General features: G+C 51.6%; 1 protein-coding gene across 1 annotated transcript; it reads right to left on the bottom strand.

Annotated features, from left to right (window-relative positions):
• Positions 1 to 5,453: 5,453 nt before the first annotated feature.
• LOC124260077 lies at positions 5,454 to 13,676 on the bottom strand (the record flags this gene model as incomplete). The annotated part of the gene is given in 4 exon segments (XM_046694326.1): positions 5,454 to 5,483; positions 5,485 to 5,517; positions 13,613 to 13,642; positions 13,644 to 13,676. Coding segments are annotated over 4 exon segments (126 nt in total), but the record flags the coding sequence as incomplete, so codon positions are not given.
• Positions 13,677 to 15,229: the final 1,553 nt, after the last annotated feature.

Below are 15,229 nucleotides of genomic sequence, written 5' to 3'. Positions count from 1 at the left end.
TAGTCATTTTTCCTTATATACTTTATACTTCATGTTATTTGCTACCTACTCTGTCAGCGTGAATGTGTGAGTGAATGCAATGTGCTCGTGTAATGTCTAAAAAAAAAACACAAAAAAAAAGCCTGTTGCTTCAATCTCTTTTCACTTCAATGGAGTTTCTGCTTCCTAGGCTGCAGCCCCAATTTGTAACAGGGGTTCTGAAAAAAAAGACAATTGAAAAAAATAATAATAATAAAATTAAATATTGTTATTCATGGATGTACATGCTCATTCTCTCAGTGACCGGAATATGTCGTACCAGCCAACCGTCTACCCACTATCTGGTTAAACGCTGTTGGCCATCTGCAAGTTGCTAGGTACAGTCCGTTTGGCTCAAAAGCGGACTGATGAATTGCAATCTAACTCGAAAACTAATAAACATAACATACTCAATGAAACGCTGATCATAATCAAAACATCATACCCATTCTGTGAGGTTTTTGCAGAATTTTTGTCCTAAAAATAATAAAGTTGTTTAACAAACTATCATTAAAATATTGACATAGTTCACTGTTTGTTACGAGGGAGGAGTGCACGTTCACAGACAAAGTTATTTATTCATTAACCTGTGCTGTGCCGTCTCCATCCGTTCTCGAACACCTGGCGCTTGACTCTGATATGTTTATAAGTATGACCTCTTTGAACTAAAACGCCAGCAGTCTTTTCAATCTAAATATAAAAAGCAACATCAGGTTAATGGCAAACGTTATCCTACTTGTAAGCATAAGTCAACATAACATCTCACTCTCGTGCACTCTTCTGAAAAATATATTACATGCAAAGGAAAATGTTTCTGTTTTGAAATCACCATTTTCCTGAAGATTTTGTTCACTCCAAGCTCTGATAAAGGAAACATAATAGAAGAACTTACCCAATAAATTAAACTTTTCCAAGCTGGAAAAATAAGAATTTTTGTTTGTATATTCAAATTTGGGTGTGACATAGTTGATAGCTGTCTTTGAATAAAATAACATAACAGATGGTTTTATTTTGACACACACACACACATTATACATTAAACTATCCATTGTATTTATATGTATTAAAGTAATCTTTATATTATGCTTTATATTATATGATATACAATCGAAAGATTTACCATGACTTCGTTCTGAACTCTTGATCTGAAGTCTTCCCCCCTTTTCCTCTTGTTCACAATGTACATACACTAAACGCCAAAAAGAAACGTTACCCTCCTTCCTTAATGACGGAGGTACCTATCTTCAGCTGGCGTTGTGATGCGTGGAGCCCAGTTCTTGCTCTGTCCATGGTGACCTGTCTGTCTGAAGCCCTGAATAAGTCTTATAACCGTGATACGGTGGCATCCGAGGGCGTTGGCAACAGCATTGTATGTCGACCCCATCTGCACCATCCCAATGGCTCTTTCTCTCTCTTCAGCTGTTAATTATGGCACATTTCTCGTACTTGTGTATCATATCATGCATTCTACGCTCTCGTCATACCCTATAGAATCATTCTGCATGTGAAATGGATGCAAATACTGCTTGAATATTGCTGCGTTTTGGCGATTGATATTGCTATGTGTAAACAGAAAATGGAAAAATGTTACTTTGCAAGCATAACGGTTAACAAAGATAATTGCAGATGTTCCTAAACATTTTTTTACAAAATCAAAGACACGTTTTACTTGTTTTCACTAATGCCAATCAGCAGGAAATGTTTTAAAAAACTGTAATCATAGGAATGATAATTTTACAATTTTACACACTCTACAACAGTTGTTTCTTGTTTAATAGTTGAAAAATGGTGACTTTAAATGGTTTATCATTGTCCCAAAGCAGAATTTTATTTCAACCTATCTTTTGGACATCAAAATCACCGTTAATCGTTTATTTCGGCATGAACGAATATAGGACAATTTAACTCTTCTGAAAAAGATGCTTTTCACCTAAATATGTATGCATTTGAGAATTATTTTTCGTCATTTGCATAAAGCTTTGCTGTTAAGCTTTCTTGTCAACTAATACCTTCAAACATATCTTTGATAGTTTTTCAGTAATTCATAAAGGTAGGAGGGTAACGTTTCTTTTGGCGTTTAGTGTATAACCATTTACACATAGGTATCTTCCACCACGAGACGTAGGAAGAAACTTGTAGTCTAATTGTGCATTTGCCATAACTGAAGTTGTGGAAATGATGATGAAAACTGTCATTTCAAACATTCTTATAGCATGCAATTTTATGTAAGAAATTGAATAACTCACCAGTAATCAACATAATTAATGTCATTGAGTAAGATTCCATATTTCGTTTCCTGAGTGAACACATTTCACATTTTGTAGAATGCCAGTGTCTTAATCCCTTAAAACAACACTGTTTTCACAACATCAAACATCAAAGGATTTTAACATCGACCGAAAGGTCGAACTTACGGATCTACCCCGTCTTCCCATTCTGCCCACAGTCCCATTCTGCCTACACGTTAAAACAACATGGTACGGTCTAGTGATCAGGAAGTAAGGTTAATGTGTTGACCTATTCTACCTTTACTAAAATGAACTTGACCAAAAGTCAATTGTAAGTAATACGGGGAAAATGGCAACAAAAAATAGTGTTTCTAGGTATAAGGTATCTTTATTCTTTCTGAATGCATTTCATTCATTGGAATTGACAAAATGTCATGGAATATAATTCTTATACATATGATACCACCCCTCAAGATAGCTATTCGTCCTGGGTCCAATACTGCCGAACTGTGTCCAGATTCCCACAGGAAAGCGTGCTTCATAGTCCACCCATGTGCTTGTCATATAGTCATTGAAGTCATTCTAATGGGCGTGATTGTGTTGTGTTGTATTGTAGATTTAATTTTTCAATCAGAGGTATATAACATATAACATATATGCCATATATAACATGGTTATATACCTCTGAATGACTTTAATTAACCAATCACAACCCAGCATTTACTGAAGTCATGGTAGAATGTGTTGTAGTCTGTTATCTGACGTTAAGGCGATAGAGGTGCCCAGCAAAGAATACTTGCTGTCCTCCTGCTTGAGAAGTGATGAATTCAACACGCTGGACATTTGCCATTATGTACTTCAGCGCATTAGAAATGTTCCTCTTTAACAGCATGTGCACTAAACTATCAATATATGCAAATGACTGTGGCCTTTTACTGAATAAATTTGTCTGTCTGTGTGTCACTGTACATGTATATGTATTTATGTATCATATTGGGCTATAAGGACCAGACACAGCTTTTTAACTTTAACTTGCCATTCATTATCACCAATATCATGATGTCGTGATGTCGTTCAATTTAAGGAAAATTGCATTAATTACCCTTTCTCCAAACCCAACAACATACCCTTCAGTGACTGGTAAATGGGTTGTTCCATTATTATATAGGTAAAACATCATTTCCCATTCGGCCTACAGTAATGGTTGGCAAACTGGGATGTAGACAAATTGGGACTGTAGGCAGAATGGGATGTAACCGTTTGACCCAAACAGACTTGTAGTTACAAGGATGTGTTCAGGTTTTCAGATGGTTATAGCCATTATCACCTGTTTGTGTGTTGAATAACGTTCGTTATCTTAGTGAAATGTAATGCTATAATCATTCTGTAAGGTGTAATCATTCTGAGTATGTAATACTCGTTGTGTGTTGAATGATTATCATACATGTATTAAATGTATTGTTATTAGTACAGTGTCCGGGACCAGTGCGGTCCTCTGTCCTGTAAGGGGAAGTCCCTGTGTGGCCTGTGTGAACCAGTGGGGTATTGTATCCTGTAAGGGGAAGTCCATGTGTGGCCTGTGTGGACCAGTGCGGTCCTGTATCCTGTAAGGGGAAGTCCCTGTGTGGCCTGTGTGGACCAGGGCGGTCCTGTACCCTTTAAGGGGAAGTCCATGTGTGGCCTGTGTGGACCAGGGCGGTCCTGTATCCTGTAAGGGGAAGTCCATGTGTGGCCTGTGTGGACCAGTGCGGTCCTGTATCCTGTAAGGGGAAGTCCCTGTGTGGCCTGTGTGGACCAGTGCGGTCCTGTATCCTGTAAGGGGAAGTCCATGTGTGGCCTGTATGGACCAGTGGTGCTGTATCCTGTAAGGTGGTCCTGTATCCTGGACCAGGGCGGTACTGTATCTTGTAAGGGGAAGTCGTGGCCTGTGTGGACCAGTGCGGTCCTGTATCCTGTAAGGGGGAAGTCCCTGTGTGGCCTGTGTGGACCAGTGCGGTACTGTATCCTGTAAGGGGAAGTCCATGTGTGGCCTGTGTGGACCAGTGCGGTCCTGTATCCTGTAAGGGGAAGTCCATGTGTGGCCTGTGTGGACCAGTGCGGTCCTGTATCCTGTAAGGGGAAGTCCATGTGTGGCCTGTGTGGACCAGTGTGGTCCCAGGGCGGTCCTGGACCAGTGCGGTCCTGTATCCCTGTAGGGAAGACCCTGTGTGGCCCTGTGTGGACCAGGGCGGTCCTGTATCCTGTAAGGGGAAGTCGCCTGTGACCAGTGCGGTCTGTGTATCCTGTAAGGGGAAGACCTGTGTGGTCTGTGTGGACCAGTGCGGTCCTGTATCCTGTAAGGGGAAGTCCCTGTGTGGCCTGTGTGGACCAGTGCGGTCCTGTATCCTGTAAGGGGAAGTCCCTGTGTGGACCAGTGCGGTCCTGTATCCTGTAAGGGGAAGTCCATGTGTGGCCTGTGTGGACCAGTGCGGTCCTGTATCCTGTAAGGGGAAGTCCATGTGTGGCCCTGTGTGGACCAGTGCGGTACTGTATCCTGTAAGGGGAAGTCCCTGTGTGGCCTGTGTGGACCAGGGCGGTCCTGTATCCTGTAAGGGGAAGTCCATGTGTGGCCTGTGTGGACCAGTGCGGTCCTGTATCCTGTAAGGGGAAGTCCATATGTGGCCTGTGTGGACCAATGCGGTTCTGTATCATGTAAGGGGAAGTCCCTGTGTGGTCTGTGTGGACCAGGGCGGTCCTGTATCCTGTAAGGGGAAGTCCCTGTGTGGCCTGTGTGGACCAGTGCGGTCCTGTATCCTGTAAGGGGAAGTCCCTGTGTGGCCTGTGTGGACCAGTGCGGTCCTGTATCCTGTAAGGGGAAGTCCCTGTGTGGTCTGTGTGGACCAGTGCGGTCCTGTATCCTGTAAGGGGAAGTCCATGTGTGGCCTGTGTGGACCAGTGCGGTCCTGTATCCTGTAAGGGGAAGTCCATGTGTGGCCTGTGTGGACCAGTGCGGTCCTGTATCATGTAAGGGGAAGTCACTGTGTGGCCTGTGTGGACCAGTGCGGTACTGTATCATGTAAGGGGAAGTCCATGTGTGGCCTGTGTGGACCAGTGCAGTACTGTATCCTATAAGGTGAAGTCGCTGTCTGGACCAGTGCGGTACTGTATCTTGTAAGGGGAAGTCCATGTGTGGCCTGTGTGGACCAGTGCGGTACTGTATCCTGTAAGGGGAAGTCCATGTGTGGCCTGTGTGGACCAGTGCGGTACTGTATCCTGTAAGGGGAAGTCCATGTGTGGCCTGTGTGGACCAGTGCGGTACTGTATCCTGTAAGGGGAAGTCCATGTGGCCTGTGTGGACCAGTGCGGTACTGTATCCTGTAAGGGGAAGTCCATGTGTGGCCTGTGTGGACCAGTGCGGTACTGTATCCTGTAAGGGGAAGTCCATGTGTGGCCTGTGTGGACCAGTGCGGTCCTGTATCCTGTAAGGGGAAGTCCCTGTGTGGCCTGTGTGGACCAGTGCGGTCCTGTATCCTGTAAGGGAAGTCCATGTGTGGCCTGTGTGGACCAGTGCGGTCCTGTATCCTGTAAGGGGAAGTCCCTGTGTGGCCTGTGTGGACCAGTGCGGTACTGTATCCTGTAAGGGGAAGTCCATGTGTGGCCTGTGTGGACCAGTGCGGTACTGTATCCTGTAAGGGGAAGTCCCTGTGTGGTTTATGTGGACCAATGCGGTACTGTATCCTGTAAGGGGAAGTCCCTGTGTGGACCAGTGCGGTCCTGTATCCTGTAAGGGGAAGTCCCTGTGTGGTCTGTGTGGACCAGTGCGGTCCTGTATCCTGTAAGGGGAAGTCCATGTGTGGCCTGTGTGGACCAGTGCGGTACTGTATCATGTAAGGGGAAGTCACTGTGTGGCCTGTGTGGACCAGTGCGGTACTGTATCCTGTAAGGGGAAGTCCATGTGTGGCCTGTGTGGACCAGTGTGAAGTCGCTGTACTGTATCCTGTATCCTGTAGGGGAAGTCCATGTGTGGCCTGTGTGGACCAGTGCGGTACTGTATCCTGTAAGGGGAAGTCCATGTGTGGCCTGTGTGGACCAGTGCGGTACTGTATCCTGTAAGGGGAAGTCCATGTGTGGCCTGTGTGGACCAGTGCGGTCCTGTATCCTGTAAGGGGAAGTCCCTGTGTGGCCTGTGTGGACCAGTGCGGTACTGTATCCTGTAAGGGAAGTCCATGTGTGGCCTGTGTGGACCAGTGCGGTACTGTATCCTGTAAGGGGAAGTCCCTGTGTGGCCTGTGTGGACCAGTGCGGTACTGTATCCTGTAAGGGGAAGTCCATGTGTGGCCTGTGTGGACCAGTGCGGTACTGTATCCTGTAAGGGGAAGTCCATGTGTGGCCTGTGTGGACCAGTGCGGTACTGTATCCTGTAAGGGGGAAGTCCCTGTGTGGCCTGTGTGGACCAGTGCGGTACTGTATCCTGTAAGGGAAGTCCATGTGTGGCCTGTGTGGACCAGTGCGGTACCTGTATCCTGTAAGGGGAAGTCCATGTGTGACCTGTGTGGACCAGTGCGGGTCCTGTATCCTGTAAGGGGAAGTCCATGTGTGGCCTGTGTGGACCAGTGCGGTACTGTATCCTGTAAGGGGAAGTCCCTGTGTGGCCTGTGTGGACCAGTGCGGTACTGTATCCTGTAAGGGGAAGTCCATGTGTGGCCTGTGTGGACCAGGGCGGTCCTGTATCCTGTAAGGGGAAGTCCCTGTGTGGCCTGTGTGACCAGTGCGGTCCTGTATCCTGTAAGGGGAAGTCCATGTGTGGCCTGTGTGGACCAGTGCGGTACTGTATCCTGTAAGGGGAAGTCCCCATGTGTGGACCAGTGCGGTACTGTATCCTGTAAGGGGAAGTCCATGTGTGGCCTGTGTGGACCAGTGCGGACCTGTATCCTGTAAGGGGAAGTCCCTGTGTGACCAGTGCGGTCCTGTATCCTGTAAGGGGAAGTCCATGTGTGGCCTGTGTGGACCAGTGCGGTCCTGTATCCTGTAAGGGGAAGTCCCTGTGTGGCCTGTGTGGACCAGTGCGGTACTGTATCCTGTAAGGGGAAGTCCATGTGTGGCCTGTGTGGACCAGGGCGGTCCTGTATCCTGTAAGGGGAAGTCCCTGTGTGGCCTGTGTGGACCAGTGCAGTATCCTGTCCTCCCTGTGTGGACCAGTGCGGTCCTGTATCCTGTAAGGGGAAGTCCCTGTGTGGTCTGTGTGGACCAGTGCGGTCCTGTATCCTGTAAGGGAGAGTCCATGTGTGGCCTGTGTGGACCAGTGCGGTCCCTGTATCCTGTAAGGGGAAGTCCATGTGTGGCCTGTGTGGACCAGTGCGGTACTGTATCATGTAAGGGGAAGTCACTGTGTGTGGCCTGTGTGGACCAGTGCGGTAGTGCGGTACTGTATCCTGTAAGGGGAAGTCCATGTGTGGCCTGTGTGGACCAGTGCAGTGCTGTATCCTGTAAGGGGAAGTCACCATGTGTGTGCCTGTGTGGACCAGGGTGCAGTACTGTATCCTGTAAGGGGAAGTCCATGTGTGGCCTGTGTGAACCAGTGGGGTACTGTATCCTGTAAGGGGAAGTCCATGTGTGGCCTGTGTGGACCAGTGCGGTACTGTATCCTGTAAGTGGAAGTCCATGTGTGGCCTGTGTGGACCAGTGCGGTCCTGTATCCTGTAAGGTGGAAGTCCCTGTGTGTGGCCTGTGTGGACCAGTGCGGTACTGTATGCTGTAAGGGAAGTCCATGTGTGGCCTGTGTGGACCAGGGCGGTCCTGTACCCTGTAAGGGGAAGTCCCTGTGTGGACCAGTGCGGTCTTGTATCCTGTAGGGGGAAGACCCTGTGTGGCCTGTGTGGACCAGGGCGGTCCTGTACCCTGTAAGGGGAAGTCGCCTGTGTGGACCAGTGCGGTCTTGTATCCTGTAGGGGAAGACCCTGTGTGGCCTGTGTGGACCAGGGCGGTCCTGTACCCTGTAAGGGGAAGTCCCTGTCTGGACGAGTGCGGTACTGTATCCTCTAAGGGGAAGTCCATTTGTGGCCTGTGTGGACCAGTGCGGTACTGTATCCTCTAAGGGGAAGTCCATGTGTGGCCTGTGTGGACCAGTGCGGTACTGTATCCTGTAAGGGGAAGTCCATGTGTGGCCTGTGTGGACCAGGGCGGTCCTGTATCCTGTAAGGGGAAGTCCATGTGTGGCCTGTGTGGACCAGTGCGGTACTGTATCCTGTAAGGGGAAGTCCATATGTGGCCTGTGTGGACCAATGCGGTACTGTATCCTGTAAGGGGAAGTCCATGTGTGGCCTGTGTGGACCAGTGCGGTACTGTATCCTGTAAGGGGAAGTCCATGTGTGGCCTGTGTGGACCAGGGCGGTCCTGTATCCTGTAAGGGGAAGTCCCTGTGTGGTTTATGTGGACCAATGCGGTACTGTATCCTGTAAGGGGAAGTCCCTGTGTGGACCAGTGCGGTCCTGTATCCTGTAAGGGGAAGTCCATGTGTGGCCTGTGTGGACCAGGGCGGTCCTGTATCCTGTAAGGGGAAGTCCATGTGTGGCCTGTGTGGACCAGTGCGGTACTGTATCATGTAAGGGGAAGTAAGGGGAAGTCCCTGTGTGGCCTGTGTGGACCAGTGCGGTCACTGTATCTTGTAAGGGGAAGTCCATGTGTGGCCTGTGTGGACCAGTGCAGTACTGTATCCTGTGTGGACCAGGACTGTGTGGCTGGCATTCTGGACCAGGGCGGTACTGTATCATGTAAGGGGAAGTCCATGTGTGGCCTGTGTGGACCAGTGCGGTACTGTATCCTGTAAGGGGGAAGTCCATGTGTGGCCTGTGTGGACCAGTGCAGTACTGTATCCTGTAAGGGGAAGTCCATGTGTGGTGGCCTGTGTGGACCAGTGCGGTACTGTATCCTGTAAGGGGAAGTCCATGTGTGGCCCTGTGTGGACCAGTGCGGTACTGTATCCTGTAAGGGAAGTCCATGTGTGGCCTGTGTGGACCAGTGCGGTACTGTATCCTGTAAGGGGAAGTCCATGTGTGGCCTGTGTGGACCAGTGCGGACCTGTATCCTGTAAGGGGAAGTCCCTGTGTGGCCTGTGTGGACCAGTGCGGTCCTGTATCCTGTAAGGGAAGTCCATGTGTGGCCTGTGTGGACCAGTGCGGTTCTGTATCCTGTAAGGGGAAGTCCCTGTGTGGCCTGTGTGGACCAGTGCGGTACTGTATCCTGTAAGGGGAAGTCCATGTGTGGCCTGTGTGGACCAGTGCGGTACTGTATCCTGTAAGGGGAAGTCCATGTGTGGCCTGTGTGGACCAGTGCGGTACTGTATCCTGTAAGGGGGAAGTCCATGTGTGGCCTGTGTGGACCAGTGCGGTCCTGTATCCTGTAAGGGGAAGTCCCTGTGTGGCCTGTGTGGACCAGTGCGGTCCTGTATCCTGTAAGGGGAAGTCCCTGTGTGGCCTGTGTGGACCAGTGCGGTCCTGTATCCATGTAAGGGGAAGTCCCTGTGTGGCCTGTGTGGACCAGTGCGGTCCTGTATCCTGTAGGGGAAGTCCATGTGTGGCAACCCCTGTGTGGACCAGTGCAGTACTGTATCCTGTAAGGGGAAGTCCATGTGTGCCTGTGTGGACCAGTGCGGTACTGTATCCTGTAAGGGGAAGTCCATGTGTGGCCTGTGTGGACCAGTGCGGTCCTGTATCCTGTAAGGGGAAGTCCATGTGTGGCCTGTGTGGACCAGTGCGGTCCTGTATCCTGTAAGGGGAAGTCCATGTGTGGCCTGTGTGGACCAGTGCGGTCCTGTATCCTGTAAGGGGAAGTCCCTGTGTGGCCTGTGTGGACCAGTGCGGTACTGTATCCTGTAAGGGGAAGTCCATGTGTGGCCTGTGTGGACCAGTGCGGTACTGTATCCTGTAAGGGGAAGTCCCTGTGTGGCCTGTGTGGACCAGTGCGGTCCTGTATCCTGTAAGGGGAAGTCCATGTGTGGCCTGTGTGGACCAGTGCGGTACTGTATCCTGTAAGGGGAAGTCCATGTGTGGCCTGTGTGGACCAGTGCGGTCCTGTATCCTGTAAGGGGAAGTCCTGTGTGTGGTCTGTGTGGACCAGTGCGGTCCTGTATCCTGTAAGGGGAAGTCCATGTGTGGCCTGTGTGGACCAGTGCGGTCCTGTATCCTGTAAAGGGGAAGTCCATGTGTGGCCTGTGTGGACCAGTGTGGTCCTGTATCCTGTAAGGGGAAGTCCATGTGTGGCCTGTGTGGACCAGTGTGGTCCTGTATCCTGTAAGGGAAGTCCCTGTGTGGCCTGTGTGGACCAGTGCGGTCCTGTATCTGTGTAAGGGGAAGTCCCTGTGTGGGCCTGTGTGGACCAGTGCGGTCCTGTATCCTGTAAGGGGAAGTCCCTGTGTGGTCTGTGGCCTGTGGACCAGTGCGGTCCTGTATCCTGTAAGGGGAAGTCCTGTGTGGCCTGTGTGGACCAGTGCGGTCCTGTATCCTGTAAGAAGTCCCTGTGTCCTGTGTAAGTGGTCCTGAAGTCCCTGCAAGGGGAAGTCCTGTGTGGCCTGTGGACCAGTGCGGTCCTGTATCCTGTAAGGGGAAGTCCCTGTGTGGCCTGTGTGGACCAGTGCGGTCCTGTATCCTGTAAGGGGAAGTCCCTGTGTGGCCTGTGTGGACCAGTGCGGTCCTGTATCCTGTAAGGGGAAGTCCCTGTGTGGTCTGTGTGGACCAGTGCGGTCCTGTATCCTGTAAGGGGAAGTCCCTGTGTGGCCTGTGTGGACCAGTGTGGTCCTGTATCCTGTAAGGGGAAGTCCCTGTGTGGCCTGTGTGGACCAGTGCGGTCCTGTATCCTGTGTAAGGGGAAGTCCTGTGTAAGGGGAAGTCCCTGTGTGGACCAGTGTGGTCCTGTATCCTGTAGGGGAAGTCCCTGTGTGGTCTGTGTGGACCAGTGTGGTCCTGTATCTTGTAAGGGGAAGTCCCTGTGTGGCCTGTGTGGACCAGTGTGGTCCTGTATCCTGTAAGGGGAAGTCCCTGTGTGGTCTGTGTGGACCAGTGCGGTACTGTATCTTGTAAGGGGAAGTCCATGTGTGGCCTGTGTGGACCAGTGTGGTCCTGTATCCTTGTAAGGGGAAGTCCCTGTGTGGACCTGTGTGGACCAGTGCGGTCCTGTATCTTGTAAGGGGAAGTCCTGTGTGGCCTGTGTGGACCAGTGTGGTCCTGTATCCTGTAAGGGGAAGTCCTGTGTGTGGTCTGTGTGGACCAGTGTGGTCCTGTATCCTGTAAGGGGAAGTCCCTGTGTGGCCTGTGTGGACCAGTGTGCGGTCCTGTATCCTGTAAGGGGAAGTCCTGTGTGTGGCCTGTGTGGACCAGTGTGGTCCTGTATCCTGTAAGGGGAAGTCCCTGTGTGGTCTGTGTGGACCAGTGTGGTCCTGTATCCTGTAAGGGGAAGTCCATGTGTGGCCTGTGTGGACCAGTGTGGTCCTGTATCCTGTAAGGGAAGTCCCTGTGTGACCTGTGTGGACCAGTGCGGTCCTGTATCCTGTAAGGGGAAGTCCATGTGTGGCCTGTGTGGACCAGTGTGGTCCTGTATCCTGTAAGGGGAAGTCCCTGTGGCCTGTGTGGACCAGTGTGGTCCTGTATCCTGTAAGGGGAAGTCCATGTGTGGTCTGTGTGGACCAGTGTGGGTCCTGTATCCTGTAAGGGGAAGTCCCTGTGTGGCCTGTGTGGACCAGTGCGGTCCTGTATCCTGTAAGGGGAAGTCCCTGTGTGGCCTGTGTGGACCAGTGTGGTCCTGTATCCTGTAAGGGGAAGTCCCTGTGTGGCCTGTGTGGACCAGTGTGGTCCTGTATCCTGTAAGGGGAAGTCCCTGTGTGGCCTGTGTGGACCAGTGTGGTCCTGTATCCTGTAAGGGGAAGTCCCTGTGTGGCCTGTGTGGACCAGTGTGGTCCTGTATCCTGTAAGGGGAAGTCCCTGTGTGGCCTGTGTGGACCAGTGCGGTCCTGTATCCTGTAAGGGGAAGTCCATGTGTGGCCTGTGTGGACCAGTGCGGTCCTGTATCCTGTGTGGGGAAGTCTCTGTGTGGCCTGTGTGGACCAGTGCGGTCCTGTATCTGTGTAAGGGGAAGTCCATGTGTGGCCTGTGTGGACCAGTGCGGTCCTGTATCCTGTAAGGGGAAGTCCATGTGTGTGGCCTGTGTGGACCAGTGCGGTCCTGTATCCTGTAAGGGGAAGTCCATGTGTGGCCTGTGTGGACCAGTGCGGTCCTGTATCCTGTAAGGGAAGTCCTGTGTGGCCTGTGTGGACCAGGGCGGTCCTGTATCCTGTAAGGGGAAGTCCATGTGTGGCCTGTGTGGACCAGTGCGGTGCCTGTATCATGTAAGGGGAAGTCACTGTGTGGCCTGTGTGGACCAGTGCGGTACTGTATCCTGTAAGGGGAAGTCCATGTGTGGCCTGTATGGACCAGTGCAGTACTGTATCCTGTAAGGGGAAGGTGATGTCGTCTGTGTGGACCAGGGCGGTCCTGTATCCTGTAAAGGGAAGTCCATGTGTGGCCTGTGTGGACCAGTGGGGTACCTGTATCCTGTAAGGGGAAGTCCCTGTGTGGACCAGTGCGGTACTGTATCCTGTAAGGGGAAGTCCATGTGTGGCCTGTGTGGACCAGTGCGGTACTGTATCCTGTAAGGGGAAGTCCCTGTGTGGCCTGTGTGGACCAGTGCGGTACTGTATCCTGTAAGGGGAAGTCCATGTGTGGCCTGTGTGGACCAGTGCAGTCCTGTATCCTGTGTGGGAAGTCCATGTGTGGCCTGTGGACCAGTGGTCCTGTATCCTGTAAGGGGAAGTCCCTGTGTGGACCAGTGCGGTCCTGTATCCTGTAAGGGGAAGTCCATGTGTGGTCTGTGTGGACCAGGGCGGTCCTGTATCCTGTAAGGGGAAGTCCATGTGTGGCCTGTGTGGACCAGTGCGGTACTGTATCATGTAAGGGGAAGTCACTGTGTGGCCTGTGTGGACCAGTGCGGTACTGTATCCTGTAAGGGGAAGTCCATGTGTGGCCTGTATGGACCAGTGCAGTACTGTATCCTATAAGGTGAAGTCGCTGTCTGGACCAGGGCGGTACTGTATCTTGTAAGGGGAAGTCCATGTGTGGCCTGTGTGAACCAGTGGGGTACTGTATCCTGTAAGGGGAAGTCCATGTGTGGCCTGTGTGGACCAGTGCGGTACTGTATCCTGTAAGGGGAAGTCCATGTGTGGCCTGTGTGGACCAGTGCGGACCTGTATCCTGTAAGGGGAAGTCCCTGTGTGGCATGTGTGGACCAGTGCGGTACTGTATCCTGTAAGGGGAAGTCCATGTGTGGCCTGTGTGGACCAGTGCGGTACTGTATCCTGTAAGGGGAAGTCCCTGTGTGGCCTGTGTGGACCAGTGCGGTACTGTATCCTGTAAGGGGAAGTCCATGTGTGGCCTGTGTGGACCAGTGCGGTCCTGTATCCTGTAAGGGGAAGTCCCTGTGTGGACCAGTGCGGTCCTGTATCCTGTAAGGGGAAGTCCATGTGTGGCCTGTGTGGACCAGTGCGGTACTGTATCCTGTAAGGGGAAGTCCCTGTGTGGCCTGTGTGGACCAGTGCGGTACTGTATCCTGTAAGGGGAAGTCCATGTGTGGCCTGTGTGGACCAGTGCGGTACTGTATCCTGTAAGGGGAAGTCCCTGTGTGGCATGTGTGGACCAGTGCGGTCCTGTATCCTGTAAGGGGAAGTCCATGTGTGGCATGTGTGGACCAGTGCCTGTATCCTGTAAGGGGAAGTCCCTGTGTGGTCCATATGTGGACCCCAGGCTGTATCCTGTAAGGGGAAGTCCCTGTGTGGTCTGTGTGGACCAGGGCGGTCCTGTATCCTGTAAGGGGAAGTCCATGTGTGGCCTGTGTGGACCAGTGCGGTACTGTATCATGTAAGGGGAAGTCACTGTGTGGCCTGTGTGGACCAGTGCGGTACTGTATCTTGTAAGGGGAAGTCCATGTGTGGCCTGTGTGGACCAGTGCAGTACTGTATCCTATAAGGTGAAGTCGCTGTCTGGACCAGGGCAGTACTGTATCCTGTAAGGGGAAGTCCATGTGTGGCCTGTGTGGACCAGTGCGGTACTGTATCCTGTAAGGGGAAGTCCTGTGTGGCCTGTGTGGACCAGTGCGTTACTGTATCCTGTAAGGGGGAAGTCCCTGTGTGTGGCCTGTGTGGACCAGTGCGGTACTGTATCCTGTAAGGGGAAGTCCCTGTGTGGCCTGTGTGGACCAGTGCGGTACTGTATCCTCTAAGGGGAAGTCATGTGTGGCCTGTGTGGACCAGTGCGGACCTGTATCCTGTAAGGGGAAGTCCCTGTGTGCCTGTGTGGACCAGTGCGGTACTGTATCCATGTAAGGGGAAGTCCATGTGTGGACCTGTGTGGACCAGTGCGGTCCTGTATCCTGTAAGGGAAGTCCCTGTGTGGCCTGTGTGGACCAGTGCGGTACTGTATCCTGTATAAGTCGGGAAGTCCATGTGTGGCCACTGTGTGGTGTGGACCAGTGCAGTACTGTATCCTGTAAGGGGAAGTCACTGTGTGGCCTGTGTGGACCAGGGCGGTACTGTATCCTGTAAGGGGAAGTCCATGTGTGGCCCTGTGGACCAGTGCGTTACTGTATCCTGTAAGGGGAAGTCCATGTGTGGCCTGTGTGGACCAGTGCGGTACTGTATCCTGTAAGGGGAAGTCCATGTGTGGCCTGTGTGGACCAGTGCGGTACTGTATCCTGTAAGGGGAAGTCCCTGTGTGGCATGTGTGGACCAGTTCGGTACTGTATCCTCTAAGGGGAAGTCCATGTGTGGCCTGTGTGGACCAGTGCGGACCTGTATCCTGTAAGGGGAAGTCCCTGTGTGGCATGTGTGGACCAGTGCGCTACTGTATCATGTAAGGGGAAGTCCATGTGTGGCCTGTGTGGACCAGTGCGGTACTGTATCCTCTAAGGGGAAGTACATGTGTGGC

This window comes from Haliotis rubra, unplaced genomic scaffold (genome assembly GCF_003918875.1).
Source record: "Haliotis rubra isolate DU_JTF1 unplaced genomic scaffold, ASM391887v1 Scf75, whole genome shotgun sequence".
NCBI lineage: Eukaryota > Metazoa > Mollusca > Gastropoda > Lepetellida > Haliotidae > Haliotis > Haliotis rubra.
This window is presented reverse-complemented; position numbering and strand designations above follow the sequence as displayed.